Source organism: Ranitomeya variabilis, chromosome 4 (genome assembly GCF_051348905.1).
Source record: "Ranitomeya variabilis isolate aRanVar5 chromosome 4, aRanVar5.hap1, whole genome shotgun sequence".
Taxonomy (NCBI): Eukaryota; Metazoa; Chordata; class Amphibia; order Anura; family Dendrobatidae; genus Ranitomeya; species Ranitomeya variabilis.
Genome location: NC_135235.1, coordinates 703901625 through 703924588, shown reverse-complemented (window position 1 = coordinate 703924588; position 22964 = coordinate 703901625). Strand labels below are relative to the sequence as shown.

Sequence of the window (22964 nt, the reverse complement as noted above, 5' to 3'; positions counted from 1 at the left end):
ACAGTCCCGCGGGATCCGGGACGGTTGGGAGGTATGGATTAATTTGCTGCTCTCAGAAATTCCCTCCATCAATAACATTGCTCCGGCCGCTGCATCGTTCTGGGGTTGTGGCCGCTCTCTTAGATGGAGGCGCACGGCTCAGTCAGCACTATGATTACCCCTGAATCTAGCGCTCTTGGAATCTCCCGTCTGTAATATCACTAAGATCTATGAAAGATCTGGGGGGATCCAATCACTTAATGGGGGGAATTGTTCTACTTTTTGCAACGTTACCTGTTCTTAAAGGAGCAGCACCAGCAGAGGAGCTGAATACTTGTCAGCACAGCAGAGTCCTGCATACACTGAGGTCCCTGATCATGTGACCCCTGACTCCTCCCCTCCTGTGACCTCATCACAGGTCCTGTGTGCACAGAGCAGCCATATATGTGGAGTGCGGCTCTGAGGGTGGAGGTAAGTGCTGGAGATTCCCCATTACTGGGCGCGGGGGACATTAACCCTTTCAGCACTGAGGCCCTTTTGGGGTCTCTGTGTGGTGAGAACAGTGATGTAACACAGGGGCGCAGATAGGGTTTTGGTTCGGGGGGCGAAGCTTCTGAGTGGCCCCTAACCAGGTAACCTTCATTACAACTCGGTGACGCCCCCTAATAGTGGAGGAGAACCTCAGCAGATGACCGCGCTGTTAGGGTACCGTCTCACTATACGATTTACCAACGATCACGACCTGGCCGTGATCGTTGGTAAATCGTTGTGTGGTCGCTGGGGAGCTGTCACACAGACAGCTCTCTCTCTCCAGCGACCAACGATGCCGAGGTCCCCTGGTAACCAGGGTAAACATCGGGTTACTAAGCGCAGGGCCGATGTTTACCCTGGTTACCAGCGTAAACGTAAAAAAAAAAAAAAAAAACAGTACATACTTACATTCCGGTGTCTGTCCCCGGTGCTGTGCTTCTCTGCTCTGTATCAGCCCCAGCCGGAAAGCACAGCGGTGACGTCACCGCTGTGCTCGCTTTCCGGCCGGCAGGCGCTCACAGTGCAGGGAAGCACAGCGCCAGGGGGACAGACACCGGAATGTGAGTATGTACTGTTTTTTTTTTTTTTACGTTTACGCTGGTAACCAGGGTAAACATCGGGTTACTAAGCGCGGCTCTGCGCTTAGTAACCCGATGTTTACCCTGGTTACAAGCGAACGCATCGCTGGATCGCTGTCACACACAACGATCCAGCGATGACAGCGGGAGATCCAGCAACGAAAGAAAGTTCCAAACGATCTGCTACGACGTACGATTCTCAGCAGGGTCCCTGATCGCTGCTGCGTGTCAGACACAGCGATATCGTATGGATATCGCTGGAACGTCACGGATCGTACCGTCGTAGCGATCAAAGTGCCACTGTGAGACGGTACCCGTACTGAAGATAATCTCTATATAAAGACCAACACTGATATTACCGCCATATGGTCAGTGGTAGATACCAGCCCTACAGAACATATAACAGATCACAGCACAGTTACAGATAATGACTTACCGCTGATGTTCTCTCTGATGGAATCATTCACATTTCTTGTCTTTTCCATCTGGCCCAGACCGACATGACAACTTCTTCCAGCCAGGACTCGTCTGCAGAGAATACAACAAAGACACATTTCACTTCTCATATTTCAGCCCCATCACCATCTATTCCCAACCTGCACCAACTCCTCATCCTGCTGAAACCCCAATACTGAGCCGCTGCTGCCATATGTGTCCCTATTACTGCCCCTGATACCCCAATACTGAGCCGCTGCTGCCGTATGTGTCCCTATTACTGCACCTGATACCCCAATACTGAGCCGCTGCTGCCGTATGTGTCCCTATTGCTGCCCCTGATACCTCAATACTGAGCCGCTGCTGCCGTATGTGTCCCTATTACTGCAACTGATACCCTAATACTGAGCCGCTGCTGCCGTATGTGTCCCTATTACTGCACCTGATACCCCAATACTGAGCCGCTGCTGCCGTATGTGTCCCTATTACTGCCCCTGATACCCCAATACTGAGCCGCTGCTGCCGTATGTGTCCCTATTACTGCACCTGATACCCCAATACTGAGCCGCTGCTGCCGTATGTGTCTTTATTACTGCCCCTGATACCCCAATACTGAGCTGCTGCTGTATGTGTCCCTATTACTGCACCTGACACCCCAATACTGAGCCGCTGCTGCCGTATGTGTCCCTATTACTGCCCCTGATACCCCAATACTGAGCCGCTGCTGCCGTATGTGTCCCTATTACTGCACCTGATACCCCAATACTGAGCCGCTGCTGCCATATGTGACCCTATTACTGCCCCTGATACCCCAATACTGAGCCTCTGCTGCCATATGTGTCCCTATTGCTGCCCCTGATACCTCAATACTGAGCCGCTGCTGCCGTATGTGTCCCTATTACTGCAACTGATACCCTAATACTGAGCCGCTGCTGCCGTATGTGTCCCTATTACTGCACCTGATACCCCAATACTGAGCCGCTGCTGCCGTATGTGTCCCTATTACTGCCCCTGATACCCCAATACTGAGCCGCTGCTGCCGTATGTGACTTTATTACTGCCCCTGATACCCCAATACTGAGCCGCTGCTGCCGTATGTGTCCCTATTACTGCCCCTGATACCTCAATACTGAGCCGCTGCTGCCGTATGTGTCCCTATTACTGCACCTGATACCCCAATACTGAGCCGCTGCTGCCGTATGTGTCCCTATTACTGCCCCTGATACCCCAATACTGAGCCGCTGCTGCCGTATGTGACTTTATTACTGCCCCTGATACCCCAATACTGAGCCACTGCTGCCGTATGTGTCCCTATTACTGCACTTGATACCCCAATACTGAGCCGCTGCTGCCGTATGTGTCCCTATTACTGCACCTGATACCCCAATACTGAGCCGCTGCTGCCGTATGTGTCCCTATTACTGCACCTGATACCCCAATACTGAGCCCCTGCTGCCGTATGTGTCCCTATTACTGCCCCTGCTGTGTGGTTCTCTGTGCCTTCTAAATTCTAAAGCAACCCTCTAGAATATAGTAATGCCAGGTGCAAGTGCCCTAGAAAACAGTGCCCATATTTTGCCCCCTATAAAGTAATAATTCCCCCTGTGTGCCCCTTTGACAGTCACAGTAACCTGAGTTCCCCTATAACAATAAGTGTCCACTTTACATTTTATAATGTTCCTAGTTTTCCCCTGTACAGCTCCCCTATGCAGTATGATGCTCTTATACACAGTATAATGCCACCTCACTGTATATACTGACCCCTTAGTATCCTCCAAACGGTTTGATAACTCCAACAGTGTAATCTCCACACTGTATGATGGCAATCTAAATAGCCTCCATATAGTATAATGCACCAGACAATCCTCAATATAGTATAATGTACTCCCCATAGGCCTCCATATAGTATAATGCACTCCCAATAGGCAGACTCTATTGTATAATGCAGCTCTCCATTAGGAAGACTCTATATAGTATAACACACTTTCATAGGCAGATTCTATATAGTATAATATACTCCCCATAGGCAGACTCTATAGTATATTGCAGCCCTTAAAGGGAACCTGTCACCAGTTTTGGCCTATATAAATTATGGCCATCACCATTCAGGGCTGATATAAAGCATTCTATAATGCTGTATATCTGCCCCCAAGCCGACCTGTAAGAGAAGAAAAAGACCTTTTATTATAATCATTTGTATGGCAGGCCAGTCTGAGGGATGTCGCAGGTCAAAGAGCCCCGGCATCTGCGCACTGCAGTACTTTGCTCTGCCCTCAACACGGCAGATAAGTACGCCTTGCCAGGAGCGTGATGCCGAGGAGCCTGTGTGGATGATGCAATGACGCATCATCCACATGAAGCAAACAGGAGGACGGTGATCATAAGAAGATGGGAGGCGCTGGACCAAGAAGAGCGACACCCCTCGGACCAGACCACCCCACAGGTGAGTATAATAAAAGTTATTTTTCTTCTCTTACAGGACGGGTAGGGGGGAGATATACAGCATTATAGAATGCTGTAGATAAGCCCAGAAAGGTGATGGCCGTATCTCATTGGCCAAACCTGGTGACAGATTCCCTTTAATATAATGCACCCCCATAGGCCACCTCTATAGTATATTGCAGCCCCAAATATAATGCACCCTCATAGGCAGCCTCTACAGCATATTACAGCCCCTAATATAATGCACCTCAATAGGCAGCCTTTACAGCAGTGTTTCCCAACTCCAGTCATCAAGAGCCACCAACAGGTCGTGTTTTTAGGATTTCCTTAGTATGGCCCAGGTGATGGAATTGTTGCCTGTCTAGATTATGGAGTTCTCACCTGGGCATTACTAAGGAAATCCTGAAAACATGACCCATTGGTGGCTCTTGAGGACCGAACTTGGGGAACACTGCTCTATAGCATAATGCAGCCCCTAATGCACCCCCATAGGCAGCCTCTATAGCATAATTCAGCCCCTAATATAATTCACCACATAGACAGCCTCTATAGCATAATGCAGCTTTTACTATAAAGCACCCCCATAGGCAGCCTCTGTAGTACAATGCAGCCCCCATGGGCAGCCTCTTTAGTATAATTCAGCCCCTTATATAATGCACCCCCACAGGCAGCCACTATAGCATAATTTAGCCCCCAATATAATGCAGCCCCTAATGCACCCCCATAGGCAGCCTCTATAGTATAATTCAGCCCCTAATATAATTCACCACATAGACAGCCTCTATAGCATAATGCAGCTTTTACTATAAAGCACCCCCATAGGCAGCCTCTATAGTATAATGCAGCCCTTAATATAATGCACTCCCATAGGCAGCCTCTATAACATAATGCAGCCTTTAATATAATGCACCCCCATAGTCAGCCTCTAGCATAATGCAGCCATTAATATATTGCACCCCCATAGGCAGCCTCTATAGCATAAAGCAGCAACTAATATAATGCACCCCCATAGGTAGCCTCTATAGTATAATTGAGCCCCTAATATAATGCACCCCCATAGGCAGCCTCTAGCATAATTCAGCCACTAATATAATGCACCCCCATAGGTAGACTCTATAGCATAATGCAGCCCCTAATATAATGCACCCCCATAGGCAGCCTCTATAGTATAATGCAGCCCTTAATATAATGCACTCCCATAGGCAGCCTCTATAACATAATGCAACCTTTAATATAATGCACCCCCATAGTCAGCCTCTAGCATAATGCAGCCATTAATATAATGCACCCCCTTAGGCAGCCTCTATAGTATAATGCAGCCCTTAATATAATGCATCCCCATAGGCAGCCTGTATAGTATAATGCAACCTTTAAAATAATGCACCCTGTGACACAGTGAACCCTGTTACAGCTAGTGGGCGCTGTGTGTGCGCTTCAGGATGAGCTTGGAGGCACAATTATGATGTTGAATTAGGGACTGGCATTATTGTTGTAGGTGTTGTAGGTCCTGAAAGAGGTCAGGTCTGTCTTGGAAGCTCCGGCGAGTGGAGACTTCCTGAAGAGGACGTGGAGAGACTGTGGACCTGGATGGTCGGTGTTGGAAGCTCCTGTGAGTGGAGACTTCCTGGAAGCACCTGGTGAGACCATGTACCTGCAGAGCCTGGGATGGCTTCTTTGTTTGCGAATCCAAGACTGACAAGGAGTCAGCTTGTGGAGCAGAGCTCCTGAGAGGTAACCCCAGGTATGGGGAAAGAACTATGTGCACTGACAAAGGTCATTTACTGAACTGCGCCATCGCCCAGTGACTGGAGAGAGACAGGCTTGACTAGTGAATGCTTTGTAAAGCCATACGTGATGAAGTAATGGACTATGTGTAAGCCGGTGATAAGCAACCTGGCTTACGGAGGGGTTTATGACGTTTCAATAAACCATATGGACTGTTTTGTGTGAAAGAACTGTGCCTGACTACGTTAATCCGCTGCCAAGCGAGTGTTCCCCAACACAAACAGTAGGTGCAACACCACAACCCCCATAGGCAGCCTCTATAGTATAATGCAGCCCTTAATATAATGCAACCCCATAGGCAGCCTCTATAGTATAGTGCAGCCCTTAATATAATGCACCCCCATAGGCAGCCTTTATAGCATAATTCAGCCCCACTAAAAAAAATTAAACCAATACTCCCCTATCTTCCAGGTTCCTCCGCTGCTCTGAGCGCACGCACATCTCCAGACAGCGGGCGCCAGGTAGTGATGTCACCGTGACCCCCTGTCAGTGTCGGCGTTGGTGATATCAGACGCTGAAAGGGGGATAATGGAAGAGGGAGCATAACACTCCTCTCATTATTGTGGTTAGCTCTATCGGAATCTAGCCGATACAGTTGAACTTGCGATGATGGGCGGGGGGCACACTGCTGGCACCAGGCCCCCCCCCGTCTGCTTTAAGGGCCCCATAGCGGCCGGGCAGCAGAGCTGGGAGATCTATTGCCCCTGCACTGCTGCAGAATGTAACTGTATGGGCACACTGTGCACGCCGATACAGTTACAGTAGCATAGCTTCGGGTGGGCCCCTTCAGAGCACAGGGCCTGGGGCGACCACCCCCTCTGCCCCCCCGGTAGCTACACTGCTGCAAAACAGCTGTGGACAGGTTGCAGCTTAGCTGGATCCCAAGCCCACATTAGATCCATTCAAACAACTGCAGGATGAGAGGACAGAAGTCCAAAGAAGTTCTCACAAAATGCAATTATTTCTCTCCTAATTCCAGCACAATAATGTAGATACAAGTGATGAGTGAGCCGCTCTCCACTACTCGATCAGACATCGGGAGCTCAGACAAGCTTGTTACTGGAGTGAGTATCGCAGGTGATGGAGCGCCATACTCGAGTTCCCAGCCAATAAACACGCTGGGATTGCCTGCCATACACGGTAATGCCGTAGCCATGTTGGCTACTGGCGTTACTGTGACTGTCCGGCTGCATCTCGACATCTATACAATGTGCACAGCCAATTTTTTTGTACCATACTTTGGCTTTTCTCATGGCACTGTAGGGTTTGGGGACCTGATCTGAGAGTTCTGAACCACCCATGTACCGATTGTAATCCAAGTTACAATCTGGCTTTGGGACTTGTATTGTGGTACCACGAACAGTGACAAGGGACCTGTTGTCACAGTGTATAGTGGTGAAGATAAGGACATCCCTTTTGTCCTTATAATTGACCACCAGCATGTTGTCGATGCACTGGGCTCGGCTTTTGCCTTTTCTCTGCGTTTTCCCAATTAGTGGCTTATGCAGGCCTCTCTGAATTTTTCGCATGGCGCCGCAGGCAACTTTACCTCTCGCAGAAAGGGTCTTGAAGAGGGGGATGCTGGTGTGAAAGTTATCAATGTAGTGATGATAACCCTTATCCAGCAGTGGGTGCATCAATTCCCACACAATTTTCCTACTCACCCCCAGGACAGGGTGGCATTCAGGGGGGTAATCTGGGTGTCTTTTCCCTTGTAGACCCTAGATCTGTTTACCGTATGGTACTCTCGTACAGTTTAATTCCATACCTGGCCCTCTTACTGGGCAGGTATTGTTGAAATTTTAGCCTCCCTTTGAAATGAACCAGAGATTCATCTATAGTGATGTCCCTTTGGAGGTTGTACGCCTCAGCAATTTTTCTGCTGAAGTGTTCAACCACTGGCCAGATTTTATATAGACGATTAAAGTTCGGATCATCTCGGGGAGGACACTGCGCATTATCACTATAATGCAATCATTTTTGGATCTCTTCAAATCGTGTCCTTGTTATGGCCATACAGAATATTGGTACTGTAGAGTATATCGTACTCCAGTATCGCCAAAGCTCTGGTTTTTGGATTATTCCCATATGCAGCACAATTCCCCAAAAGGTCATCATCTCTGCTGCATTTACTTGGGTCCATCTGGCATATGATGACGTGGGATTTTGGGTGAAAAATAGATTGGCATACAAGTTTGTCTGGGCCAACATAAGATTTATTATTTCCTCACTGAAAAAGAATTTAAAGAATTCACTTTCAGTGAGGCCAGTGGTGTCAAACTGGATTCCTTAACTGCTGATCAAATCCGGAATGACGGGCTGATAATTTTCGGGAGATGCAATCTATATAGGATCGATTGTTGGAGGGGTTGCCTGGGTCCTAGGGTGCCTTGTTGGGGTTCATTCCTAACTAGATGAGGAGGACTAAATGAATGTGGGATCTTCCTCACTGGCTGAATCCGTCTTGGAGGCAAGGAAAGCGTATGCCTCCTCTGGTGAATACCATCTTGACGAATGGGCCATTTTTATTTTATCTTTCAAAACCCTGGGGATGTTTGTGCAAGTGGTGCTTTACATGTGTAATATGTGGAGCTTATGTATAGGATACTATTTATTAAATAACAGCAGGTTAAGACCCCAATATCCACAGGTGTCCCTTCTAATTGGGGGAAACTATCACCTCTAATAATCCTCGGACAGTTCTGACAAACACGGAAAAGTGCCCCTTTATGGAGGTGACAGAAAGTCTGTTTAGTCACTTTAGCTTCATAGTATCAGCTCTAATCCAATGGTGAGAGAGCGATTTACCCTGAAGAGTCACAGATTGTGGGGTTGTTATAAAATGTTATATTTAGGTTTTTTCTGTTGTCTCCTTATAAGAATCACAATGGTTTTGTTGCTTTTCAACTCATAGATACAAACGACCCAACTATGAAAGACGGGAACCAAGGAAACATGTATTACTCTCATTGTATGGTGCCCCTTTTTTGGTCCCCACACACAGTATAATGTTCCCACAGTACCACCATCCTCAATATTATTTTTGTATTCAAGATAACAGAATGGAGAAAGTCAGCACTCACCCCTTTTAGAAGATGCTTCAGTTCTTCTACTGGTCCATGCTCATAGTCCAGTGGAACATGCACAAGTAGAAGTGCAAATTAAGTCTGAACCGTTCATTGTTCGTCAGGTCTTTTTTTTATTTAAATCACTGAACCTGCCGCCACGCTGCTAGCACTGTTGCACATTTTGTCATTGTCCTGAATCAAATGAAAATTAGAAAGGACTGAAGTATCTTCTAAAATGGGTGAGTGCTGATTTTCTTCATTCCATTGTCTTGATTATAAATAGCCTCACGGATATGAACCACCCTGAAGATTTAATATACTGGAGGTTGTAACATTGGTTCAATGTGTCCATATACTGGGAAAAAACTTTCTATTTGGTGCCTCGACACTTCACTATAGTTATTTAAGGAGTATTTTCACACCTTTTTTTGAAGTTTTTCATGTAATATATGGAAGCTTACATGGAGACTTTGGCATCAAATAACTCCTGTCTTGGTGTTTTTATAAAAAAGCTTTTTAACCCCTTCACCCCCAAGGGTGGTTTGCACGTTTATGACCAGGCCAATTTTTACAATTCTGACCACTGTCCCTTTATGAGGTTATAACTCTGGAATGCTTCAACGGATCTTGGCAATTCTTACATTGTTTTCTCGTGACATATTGTACTTCATGATAGTGGTAAAATTTCTTCGATATAACTTGCGTTTATTTGTGAAAAAAACGGATATTTGTCGAAAATTTTGAAAATTTTGCAATTTTCCATCTTTGAATTTTTATGCCCTTAAATCACAGACATATGTCATGCAAAATACTTAATAAGTAACATTTTCCACATGTCTACTTTACATCAGCACAATTTTGGAACCAAATTTTTTTTGTTAGGGAGTTATAAGGGTTAAAAGTTGACCAGAAATTTCTCATTTTTACAACACCATTTTTTTTTAGGGACCGCATCTCATTTGAAGTCATTTTGAGGGGTCTATATGACAGAAAATACCCAAGTGTGACACCATTCTAAAAACTGCACCCCTCAAGGTGCTCAAAACCACATTCAAGAAATGTATTAACCCTTCAGGTGTTTCACAGGAATTTTTGGAATGTTTAAATAAAAATGAACATTTAACTTTTTTTCACACAAAATTTATTTCAGCTCCAATTTGTTTTATTTTACCAAGGGTAACATTAGAAAATGGACCCCAAAAGTTGTTGTACAATTTGTCCTGAGTACGCTGATACCCCATATGTGGGGGTAAACCACTGTTTGGGCGCATGGCAGAGCTCGGAAGGAAAGGAGCGCCATTTGACTTTTCAATGCAAAATTGACTGGAATTGACATGGGACGCCATGTTGCATTTGGAGAGCCCCTGATGTGCCTAAACATTGAAACCCCCCACACGTGACACCATTTTGGAGAGTAGACGCCCTAAGGAACTTATCTAGATGTGTGGTGAGCACTTTGACCCAACAAGTGCTTCACAGAAGTTTATAATGCAGAGCCGTAAAAATAAAAAATCATATTTTTTCACAAAAATGGTCTTTTCGCCCCCATTTTTTTATTTTCCCAAGGGTAAGAGGACAAATTGCACAACAACTTTTGTGGTCTAATTTCTTCTGAGTACGACGATACCCCATATGTGGGTGTAAACCATTGTTTGGGCGCAGGGCAGAGCTCGGAAGGGAAGGAGCGCCATTTGACTTTTCAATGCAAAATTGACTGGAATTGAGATGGGACGCCATGTTGCGTTTTGAGAGCCCCTGATGTGCCTAAACACTGAAACCCCCCACAAGTGACACCATTTTGGAAAGTAGACCCCTTAAGGAACTTATCTAAATGTGTTGTGAGAGCTTTGAACCCCCAAGTGTTTCACTACAGTTTATAACGCAGAGCCGTAAAAATAAAAATTCTTTTTTTTTTCACAAAAATGATTTTTTAGCCCCCAGTTTTGTATTTTCACAAGGGTAACAGGATAAATTGGACACCAAAAGTTGTTGTACAATTTGTCCTGTGTACGCTGATACCCCATATGTGGGGGTAAACCACTGTTTGGGCGCATGGCAGAGCTCGGAAGGGAAGGAGCGCCATTTGGAATGCAGACTTAAATGGATTGGTCTGCAGGCGTTACGTTGCATTTGCAGAGCCCCTGATGTATACAAACAGTAGAAACCCCCCACAAGTGACCCCAAATTGGAAACTAGACCTCCCAAGGAACTTATCTAGATGTGTTGTGAGAATTTTGAACCCCCAAGTGTTTCACTACAGTTTACAACGCAGAGCCGTGAAAATAAAAAATCCTTTTTTTTCCTACAAAACTTATTTTTAGCCCCCAGTTTTGTATTTTCCCAAGGGTAACAGGAGAAATTGGACCCCAAAAGATGTCGTCCAATTTGTCATGAGTACGCCGATACCCCATATGTTGGGGTAAACCCCTGTTTGGGCACATGGGAGAGCTCTGAAGGGAAGGAGCACTGTTTTACTTTTTCAACGCAGAATTGTCTGGAATTGAGATCGGATGCTATGTCCCGTTTGGAGAGCCCCTGGTGTGCCTGAACAGTGGAAACCCCCCAATTATAACTGAAACCCTAATCCAAACACACCCCTTACCCTAATCCCAACGGTAACCCTAACCACACCCCTAACCCTGACACACCCCTAATCCCAACCCTATTCCCAACCGTAAATGTAATCCAAACCCTAACTCTAGCCCCAACCCTAACTGTAGCCTTAACCCTAGCCTTAACCCTAGCCCTAACCCTAGCCCTAACCATAGCAATAACCCTAGCCCTAACCCTAGCAATAACCCTAGCCCTAACCCTAGCAATAACCCTAGCAATAACCCTAGCCCTAACCCTAATGGGAAAATGGAAATAAATACATTTTTTTTTTTTTTCCCTAACTAAGGGGGTGATGAAGGGGGGGTTTTATAGCGGGTTATTTAGCAGACTTTTATGATTGGCAGCCGTCACACACTGAAAGACGCTTTTTATTGCAAAAAATATTTTTTGCGTTACCACATTTTGAGAGCTATAATTTTTCCATATTTGAGTCCACAGAGTCATGTGAGGTCTTGTTTTTTGCGGGACGAGTTGACTTTTTTATTGGTAACATTTTCGGGCACATGACATTTTTTGATCGCTTTTTATTCCGATTTTTGTGAGGCAGAATGACCAAAAACCAGCTATTCATGAATTTCTTTTGGGGGAGGCGTTTATACCGTTCCGCGTTTGGTAAAATTGATAAAGCAGTTTTATTCTTCGGGTCAGTACGATTACAGCGATACCTCATTTATATCATTTTTTTATGTTTTGTCGCTTTTATACGATAAAAGCTATTTTATAGAAAAAATAATTATTTTGGCATCGCTTTATTCTCAGGACTATAACTTTTTTATTTTTTTGCTGATGATTCTGTATTGCGGCTCGTTTTTTGCGGGACAGGATGCCGTTTTCAGCGGTACCATGGTTATTTATATCTGTCCTTTTGATCGCGTGTTATTCCACTTTTTGTTCGGCGGTATGGTAATAAAGCGTTGTTTTTTGCCTCGTTTTTTTTTTTTTCTTACGGTGTTTACTAAAGGGGTTAACTAGTGGGGTAGTTTTATAGGTGGGGTCGTTACGGACGCGGAGATACTAAATATGTGTACTTTTATTGTTTTTTTTTTAATTTAGATAAAGAAATGTATTTATGGGAATAATATATTTTTTTTTCTTTATTTAGGAATTTATTTTTTATTTATTTTTTTACACATGTGGAAAAAATTTTTTTTTACTTTGTCCCAGGGGGGGACATTACAGATCGGTGATCTGACAGTGTGCACAGCACTCTGTCAGATCACCGATCTCACTTAGAGTGCAGCAGGCTTACCAGCGCCTGCTCTGAGCAGGCACTCGGTAAGCCACCTCCCTCCCTGCAGGACCCGGATGCCGCGGCCATCTTGGATCCGGGACCTGCGGCGAGGAGGGAGGTAGGAGACCCTCGGAGCAACGCGATCACATCGCGTTGCTGCGGGGGTCTCGGGGAAGCCCGCAGGGAGCCCCCTCCCTGCGCGATGCTTCCCTATACCGCCGGTACACCGCGATCATGTTTGATCGCGGTGTGCCGGGGGTTAATGTGCCGGGGGCGGTCCGTGACCGCTCCTGGCACATAGTGCCGGATGTCAGCTGCGATATGCAGCTGACACTCGGCCGCGCTCCCCCCGTGAGCGCGGCCGATCGTTTATGACGTACTATCCCGTCGGTGGTCATACGGGCCCACCCCACCTCGACGGGATAGTACGTCAGATGTCAGAAAGGGGTTAAAAGCCTCAAACTTCTGTGTGTGGATCAGACATGAGATCTAACGTGATAGAAGATTACAGCACAGAGAAGATGGGAAACATTCATATAGACGGCCGGTGGTGATGGAGTCAGTGACAGACTCTGGCCAAATATGTTTTTGGAGCCATAGTAGAAGATGAAGATGTCGTCCTCATCATGAAGTCGTTATTTCTCCTGTCCCGTGTAATGAATATCTCCTGCAGTATTACTAATGCCGATTCCAATGTCGGTAAATGAGACGAGAATTAGCGTTATGGAAGATGAGTCTATGAGGAACGTATTCAGCTGCCGACTCTGAGGAAGAAGCTGCTTGTTGTCTGTGGCCTAAATATATAGGTTTTATTAGTAGATGTAAAGAAGGAAACTAAATACTGTAAAATAACAAATCTCATATGTTTCCCTTATTATCTCCAGTAATTGTATTATTACACAGGATTCTTTATGATGTTACATCGGCTCATCTTCTTCTTATTCAGATCTCTACAATATCGGATCCTCTCAGTGAAGATCTTCTATAAAAGAGAATTTTCCTCATTTACCCATCAAAGATGGATATGGACAGAGACAAGAAGGCGGAGAGGATATTACACCTCACCCTAGAGATCCTCTTCCGGCTTACTGGAGAGGTGAGAGATTCTGATGATGTCACATTACATCATTCTTATGGGAATAACAGATGGACAGAACTGGAGAGGTGAGGACTCTCTGTAGTGAGAATTATTAATGTGTCTCTCCATAACCAGGATTACACAGTAGTGAAGAAGACCTCTAGTGAACGCTGTCAGGACCCTGTGTTTGAGGGATGCGGAAAACCCCTCAACCCAATCACGGGACCTCCACCTCACCCGCTGATACATGAGGACATCAATGACGAGAAGATCCTAGACCTCACCTACAAGATGATTGAGCTGCTGACTGGAGAGGTGACACTGCTGGGAATGCTGGGACATTGTACAGTAACACTATGAAGGGATTGGGGAGATGACAGTATCACTGTATGTGTCAGGTTCCTATAAGGTGTCAGGATGTCGCTGTTTATTTCTCCATGGAGGAGTGGGAGTATTTAGAAGGACACAGAGATCTGTACAAGAACGTCATAATGGAAGTTCCCCAGCCCCTCACATCTCCAGGTAATAGACAGGACTAAATACACACGGCCTATAATTATCTGTATGTAAAGAATGAATTTACTGCCTGTATGTGTTTCCTCCAGATCTATCCAGTAAGAGGACAACACCAGAGAGATGTCCCCGTCCTCTTTTTCCACAGGACTGTAAACAAGAAGATCCCAATGTTCCTCAGGATCATCAGGTAGATGAGAGGGTGTCATGAGATCTCCCCTATGATGTGTAGACGGCTGTGAAGGTCTTGTGCTCAGTCTTGTTTTATCCACCAGTATTATATGTTTTATACTTGTGTAATGAGAACGGTGGAGATGGCAGGATTAGAGCTGACCATAGATGGGACTTCTCCATCTTTCTGTGACTTTTACTATATTTGTTTCAGGACAAAGATCTGACCCATATTAATACTACAGAGACATATGTGAGGAGTGATAAGCGGTGTAAAGAGGAGATTCCCACATATGACTACTCAGGTGAGTGGTAACCATTAAATACAGAGAAGTCACAGATTCTTCTGAGACATCGGCTGTGGCTGCTTTATCGGTAGTATAGTCCGTCCGTATTACCATGGTCACCATTTTGCCTTTAGACCACAGCCCTTTTCTATATAACTTACAACCTGGAGGATCCACAAACCCCCCAGGATTAGAAGACCGTTTCTTGCCAAGATCTGTAAATCACAAAGTCAAACAGCATACGTAGAATTTGCTGATAAAAACAGAAATCGGAGGATAATGATGCTGTTGGCTTCCTAGAACCCTGATATCTTATTGGATGAATCTTCCTTCTCTCCCTTCTGTGCTGCTGAATGTGCTCATATGGTCCCTACAAGACCAGGTCCAGTCTTTCTGATCAAACTTCACTTTTATGATCGACAACATTAAATGTGCAGTAAGGCCGGGACCCGTAGAAGCGCTGTTGAGCGCGAAACGGCCGTCGTCAGCACTGGCTCACACACTCCTTCATCTGTTCTCCTGGCCATGATGCTTTATACGTTGAAATAAAGCAAGATTTTTAAGTATCGGTGAGTGCTATCCATCCTTACTATTTTTTGCTTACTCATTGTTGATAATGCCTATAATATTGTGGCTATTGTGAGGCTTAGAAAAAAAAAATTAACATCCAGCAAAATGACACTGGTGGCGCCTGTCCAGTTGCATCTGTCTCTTACTTATAGGTGCTACTGCGCAGGTGCCGCCACCGCCGGTGATATTTTGCTGGCTGTAATTTTTTTTCTAAGCCTCAGAATAGCCACAATATTTTAGGCATTATCAACACTATTATATGCATTATATAAAAATGGGGGGCAGGTCACTGAAGGATCAGTGACCTGCCATAAGCCAATACAGATGAATATGTAATCAGGGCACCATATAAAGCCCCACCTACAGCCCCACCCCAAAGCACGAGAATCTCATTAACTGAAAACTATGAATACAGATTAAGCAACAACCACAAGAAGAATTTAATCTACCAAGGTATCATTGAAATCAGTATAATGGTGCCGACCTGACAGTGTCTGTAGGTTACTGTGCACAATCCTGCTGACAGGTTCCCTTTTAGACATCTCAGCTCTGCACTATTATACACAGTTCTGTTTTAAATGTGTAATATTTCTTCTTGAAACTCATCTGACCGAAAATATTGACCCTTACAGTAGTTTACAAAAATGGGGAAAAAGGAAAAAATGGGAATAAAATAAGTCAGCTCACCAATCCCTCAACAGTGCAATGATGTCCACGCACGGAGCCGCCTTGGTCAAGGGCGGTCCAGAGCCAGCAATGAAAAAGAAAAAATAATCTCCAGCATGGATCTTCTAAAAAAGTCAATTTATTAGCAACACTTTAAAATGCAAACATTTGCAAAAAAGAGATGGGGGTCCCAGGTGGTCAACGCCGACGCGTTTCGACCATCAGGTCTTAGCCATTGCATGAAAATGGAACCACATATTAACATTTTATACAACACAGAACACTAAAACAACAAGTGCTTAGATTTAAACTCAGGTGGGCAATCAGAACATTCATTATATTAACCCCCTGTGATCCGCAAAAGAGAAAGACATGTCCATGGAAAAAGAACCACATCGGTGTATCAAAAAATTGTATTAGCCGGAATAATAGACCCAATTCACAGTGTGTAATATTAAATATCACCTTCTTATGGAAAAAAAAAATTATATTAAATACAGACATGAGATTATTACATTAATCTAACTGCAAAATGAGGTCAAGACGTTTGTTCAGCCCTAAGGACACCCTTAACTGCGGAGAAAATATCCAAAAGGATTCATGATTTAATATCTTACGTCTATGATCACCACCTCTAGGGGGTTTATGCACTTTTTCAATAGCAGTCACTTTAATCATGCTGGTGTTACCTGCATGGATTGTTTTGCAGTGGTGAGAGACTGCAGAAATGTTATGTGATGTATTATTAAGTGCAGATTCTGAGAGATGCTTACAAAACCTTCTTTTTAGAGGGCCCACTGTGTAGCCCACATATTGCAGTTTACATAAATCGCATTCTATCAAGTAAATGACACCTTCTGAGTTGCAATTCATGTGCGTTCGAATCGGGTAAGTAATGCCTGTCACACTAGAGGTGAAACTAGTAGTTTTTCTTACGAAATTACACGTTTTACACGGGTGGTGACCACATTTAAAAAAACCCTTATATGTCAACCAGGCACTATTTCCTGCAGTCAATTTACTATTGAGATAGAGACTAGGAGATAGGATGTCACGTAAGGAAGGTGCTTTTTTGGCAAGATATCGTATGTGAGTACGATCTAAAATATGTGCTAGCTTCACATCACTGTATAAAATGGGAACATACTTTTTCACAATTTGAATTATTTCTGCATACTGCTGACTATAAACTGTGGAAAAATTTATCGTACTCAGTGAGAGGCAGACTGTGTGTTTATTCTCATTAAACCTTTTTCTTTTAATTTTTTTAATTTTATTTTTGTTGGGGTTCATAGAAACAGGCCCTGAATCCTCATTATCACTCCATAATAAAGACTTCCTATCAATGTCTTTTGTCACTGATTTTGCTCTGTGTAGCATCCAATTAGGATAACCGCGATCTTTAAGTCTGAAAACTGCAGACTCAGTTTCCTGTGTGAATTGTGCAGCTGAACTACAATTTTGAGCCTGATAAATTCACCCACTGGTATATTCTTAATGACATGTTTTGGGTGACAAGAGTGTGCCTCCAAAATTGAGTTGCTGTCAGTAGATTTTCTATAAGGGGAAACAGCAACTAAGTTAGTATTTTCATTTACTGATAAGGAAATATCCAAATAGTTAATAGAAATCTTGGAGGTATTAGAAGAAAAGGAGAGATTAAAATTATTATTATTCACGTATTTTATGAAGTCTGTAATCAGCATATCATCCCCCTTCCAAATTATAATCAAATCGTCGATATAGCGACCAAAAAATACAATGTTGTTAGAAAAGGGATTATTCTCATTGAAAATATATTTTTCTTCCCAAACCGCTACTGTAATATTGGCTAATGAAGGGGAACATTTCCCTCCCATACTAACGCCCATTTTTTGGAATAAAAAACAACCTGTCAAATGAAAAATAATTATGGGTCAACAAAAAAGAAGCTGAATCTATAATAAAAAATTGAATCTCCTGTTTGTACGTGCTGTACTTATTGAGAAAATATGACAGGCTGGTTAGAATTATATATATAAATATATTATGTGGTATGGAAGGATTACAAGGATTACAGTAGTTTAGATTGTGAATAGTGATGAGCGAGTATGCTTGTTACTCGAGTTTCTCCGAGCACGCTCGGGTGGTCTCCAAGTATTTGGGAGTGCTCGGAGATTTAATTTATGTCGATACAACTGCATGATTTGTGGCTGCTAGACAGCTTGAATCCCCAATACTCGGAGACCACCCGAGCATGCTTGGAGAAACTCAAGTAACGAGCATACTCGCTCATCACTAATTGCGAAGTCACCGAGCCCCATACTCTAATTACCCTAGAGAGGTTTCACCACTAGTTACTCATTTATTACTGATGATGACTGTTGAATTTCATCATTTCAGTAGATGTGTTATTGTCTTTAGTCACAGTTTTCAACTACAGTAGTGTGCAAAATGCTCTGATTTAACCTCTTCCCGCAGCCAGTTTTGTGTTCCTAATCAGGCTCCATTTTTAGAATCTGACGTGTGTCACTTTATGTTGTGATAACTTTGGAATTATTCACAAAGGATAATGGAAAACAAATGGATCTTACAAATTATATTCCAAATTCGCACAATACCCTATATACGGTTGTACACTACTGTCTGGGAGAATGGCAGTGTTCAGAAGGGAAGGAGCGCTATTTGAATGCAGATCTAACTGGAATAGTTTGAAAGCACTGTTCGTGGTCACCTGGCATCTCAAAAGATGTCCACTATGAACATGCTTGGCACTATCTTCTCTGCTTTCCATATCCCAAGCATTGCCTTGCTCATTGCCCTTTAACACACTTACATGGATCTGGACTTACACAGAGACCCCAAGGCTTGGAGGTGTTACCTGCTGTTCTGTGGTGTTAGATGTCAAGAAGAATAGTCAGGCAGCTGAGTCAGAACCAGAAGGACAGAATACAGAATCAGAAGACACAAGAGTAGTCAGTAAACAGTCCATGGTCACATCAGAAAACAAAAACACAAGCCGCAAGCTGAGCACAAATAACGGGTCCAGAGGAGAACAATGCTGTATCTGGCAAATTGCGGCAATATGCTTTGAGCTTTAGTGGGATGTTGGACTTTCCATTTGGCTGAAGTATTGAGCAGATTACTCCAGCTGGACAGCGGGAACAGATCCCAGATGAGATTGGACACAGAAATTACAGAAAACCAGAATAGTCAAAGTCCCCATAAAGTGATTCCATTTTATAAATTAATTCATTGAGTGTTATAATCTATAGGAGTGCATATTTTGACTCCACAGCCACTTTCCAGAAATTAACAGGCAGTGGATGTTGGAGAGTGAAAATTACACATTTGCCATTTTATTACCCAACACATAGTGCCCAGATTGTGCTCCAGGAGACACACACACCATAAATTAAGTGGGTTATTCTCACTATAGTATTGCTAAATGCAGGGATCCTAAATGTTGTTTGAGCACACTGCAAGACTCCGAAGTGAGAGCGGATTTTGCTGGATTGGTTTAGAGAAACCGTATTGGTTTTCAACAGCCTTTGAGCCACTAATAGTGTGCGAACCTCTGTTTTTCCATTGACAGATGATGGACCTGAGTGGAGACTTGTTTTTTTGTGAGATAATTGGTATTATTTTCACCTACATAACATTGGTTTCTTTTTATTCGATATTTGGGAGGCAGAATAAACAAACAGTTTAACACCACACACTACTGGCTCACCCAATAAGGTTTTCTATTAGACTGAACTGTCATTGTCTTGGTAAATAATGAAATTCTATTACACAGCTTGCCATTTTTATGGAAAGTAGAAATGTTCAAAAATATGAAACTCAAGGATATTTTATTAAAAAAATAATTGTTTTTTGTCTTAGCAGATGACTGTACCTGGAGATCAGAGGGACAGATGACATCTTCAATTTTTAAATCGGATGATCTTGAGATCCTACAAGATACAACTGAAGTGAATGCTATTACTCCAGATATACCATCTTCCATTCACAGCAAAGATCTGTCATTTGATCCTATGAAACCGGTCCCATCTTCTGATTCATTATCGACTACAAAGGAAAACCAAATTCATAACAGAGGCATTAAAAAACAAACTTCTTCTAAAGCAAATAAGTCATTTTCATGTTCAGAATGTGGGAAATACTTTACACAGAAATCACATTTTGTTAACCACCAGAGGACTCACACAGGGAAGAAGCCTTTTACCTGTTCAGAATGTGGGAAATATTTTGCACATAAATCAAATTTTGTTATCCACCAGATGACTCACACAGGGGAGAAGCCTTTTACCTGTTCAGAATGTGAGAAATGTTTTAATCTTAAATCAAGTTTGTTTAGGCACCAGAGAATTCACACAGGGGAGAAGCCTTTTTCATGTTCAGAATGTGGGAAATATTTTGCACATAAATCAAATTTTGTTATCCACCAGATGACTCACACAGGGGAGAAGCCTTTTACCTGTTCAGAATGTGAGAAATGTTTTAATCTTAAATCACGTTTGGTTAGGCACCAGAGAATTCACACAAGGGAGAAGCCTTTTTCATGTTCAGAATGTGGGAAATGTTTTCAACAGAAATCGGAGCTTGTTACTCATCAGAGAATTCACACAGGGGAGAAGCCTTTTTTATGTTCAGAATGTGGCAAATGTTTTAATCTTAACTCAAGTTTGGTATGTCACCAGAGAATTCACACAGAGGAGAAGGCTTTTTCATGTTCAGAATGTGGGAAATGTTTTAATAATAATTCAAACTTGGTTAGGCACCAGAGAATTCACACAGGGGAGAAGCCTTTTTCATGTTCAGAATGTGGGAAATGTTTTCAACAGAAATCGGAGCTTGTTATTCACCAGAGAATTCACACAGGGGAGAAGCCTTTTTCATGTTCAGAATGTGGGAAATATTTTGCACATAAATCAAATTTTGTTATCCACCAGATGACTCACACAGGGGAGAAGCCTTTTACCTGTTCAGAATGTGAGAAATGTTTTAATCTTAAATCACGTTTGGTTAGGCACCAGAGAATTCACACAAGGGAGAAGCCTTTTTCATGTTCAGAATGTGGGAAATGTTTTCAACAGAAATCGGAGCTTGTTACTCATCAGAGAATTCACACAGGGGAGAAGCCTTTTTTATGTTCAGAATGTGGCAAATGTTTTAATCTTAACTCAAGTTTGGTATGTCACCAGAGAATTCACACAGAGGAGAAGGCTTTTTCATGTTCAGAATGTGGGAAATGTTTTAATAATAATTCAAACTTGGTTAGGCACCAGAGAATTCACACAGGGGAGAAGCTTTTTTCATGTTCAGAATGTGGGAAATGTTTTCAACAGAAATCGGAGCTTGTTATTCACCAGAGAATTCACACAGGGGAGAAGCCTTTTTCATGTTCAGAATGTGGGAAATATTTTGCACATAAATCAAATTTTGTTATCCACCAGATGACTCACACAGGGGAGAAGCCTTTTACCTGTTCAGAATGTGAGAAATGTTTTAATCTTAAATCACGTTTGGTTAGGCACCAGAGAATTCACACAGGGGAGAAGCCTTTTTCCTGTTCAGAATGTGGGAAATGTTTTAACTGGAAATCGGTTCTTGATCGCCACCAGAGAACCCACACAGGGAAGAAGCCTTTTTCCTGTTCAGAATGTGAGAAATGTTTTAATCGGAAAACGCATCTTGTTAGACATCAGAGCATTCACACAGGGGAGAAGCCATTTTCATTTTCTTAATGTGAAAAATATTTTACTTGGAAATCAGCTGTTAATAAACATCAGAGATATCACATAGGGGACAAGCCTTTATGTTCAGAATGTTGGAATCGATTTAACCAAATTGGATCTTCTTAAAGGGGTTGTCTCTTGTCATTCCTCATGTTTGATGACAAAAGGAAAAACTAAACTTATTAATTCCAATTGTAAAACTATACCCATAATTTATCCCCTGAAGGTTAGTCAGAAGGTGACTAATAGAAAAAACATATACCCCACGTTTCAGTATACAGGGTGCGGTGAGGTACACACACTCGCTCTCCAAGCCTCTCATTTCTATGGGATTTGTCGTCCTCACAAAGGCGACTCATCGGGAGACTTTATTTAATATTGACCTAAAATCATGTATCATGTTATGCGAAACAGTCAGAAAACTAGCCACATATAGGCAGATCCCAGACTTCAAACTATATACTTCATAAGTTTATAAGCCACTCCAGTGGTGGTCAGTCAGGAATAGGACGTAGTGAAGGTACAGTATAATTATTGTGTTTTTTCTCTTATAGGGACTGCCCTAGTTTGGTATTGTAACAGCTGTCAATTATTAGTGCAGACAGGTTGTCCTAGACTAAACTCAGTTTTCAGGTGACCCAATATATACCACTCAGGGAACACTTACCTGCTACAGAGATCATTAGCGGCTTATAACTAATGGCCATGCTGCGGTCTGTCAAGGAATGAGTGCAATATGGTTATAAAGACTAGGGATATGTGCAACCATAATGTCTGGGAGTATGAATATGGAAATTATATCTGGAAGTTAAGTGTTCACTGAGCGGTATATACTGTATTTTCACATACAATCTATTCCTGACACATAAACTTACGAAGTACCGTATTTTCCGCTTTGTAAGACGCACTTTATTTCCCCCAAATTTGGGGGGGAAATGGGGGTGCGTCTTACAAAGCAGATATACCGCTTACCGTTACAGGCTGGGATGAGGGGGTGTCCGCTGCCGCCCGAAGCTGCTGCCGCCCACCACCGCTGCTGCTGCCGCCCGCCACCGCGGTTGTCCGCTGCTACTCCGGTGCTGCGGGGGCTCTGGCGACATTTTGTGAAAGACCAGAGCCCCCCGGCAGTTCGTCCATGCTTTCCTTCCTGTATGACTGACTCCGGGAAAATGGCCGCCGAAATCTCGGGAGATGAGATTTCAGCGCTGAGATCTCATCTCTCGAGATTCCGGCGGCCATTTTCCCGGAGTCAGTCATACAGGAATACATGGACGAACTGCCAGGGGGCTCTGGCCTT

General features: G+C 43.4%; 1 protein-coding gene across 4 annotated transcripts; it reads left to right on the top strand.

Annotated features, from left to right (window-relative positions):
• Window positions 1–409: 409 nt before the first annotated feature.
• LOC143766431 (uncharacterized) lies at window positions 410–22740 on the top strand. Of its 4 annotated transcripts, none has more exons than XM_077254115.1 (7): window positions 410–450; window positions 13609–13758; window positions 13876–14055; window positions 14139–14262; window positions 14346–14443; window positions 14639–14729; window positions 19815–22740. In XM_077254115.1, exons 2-7 carry the CDS (start codon window positions 13681–13683, stop codon window positions 21674–21676), a joined length of 2433 nt encoding a protein of 810 aa, XP_077110230.1. In that variant the 5' UTR covers window positions 410–450; window positions 13609–13680; the 3' UTR covers window positions 21677–22740. The 4 variants fall into 4 exon arrangements, with proteins under 4 accessions (XP_077110230.1, XP_077110228.1, XP_077110227.1 ...); XM_077254113.1 differs by having other exon boundaries at window positions 19812–22740; XM_077254112.1 differs by lacking the exon at window positions 410–450 and adding an exon at window positions 5318–5696 and having other exon boundaries at window positions 19812–22740.
• Window positions 22741–22964: the final 224 nt, after the last annotated feature.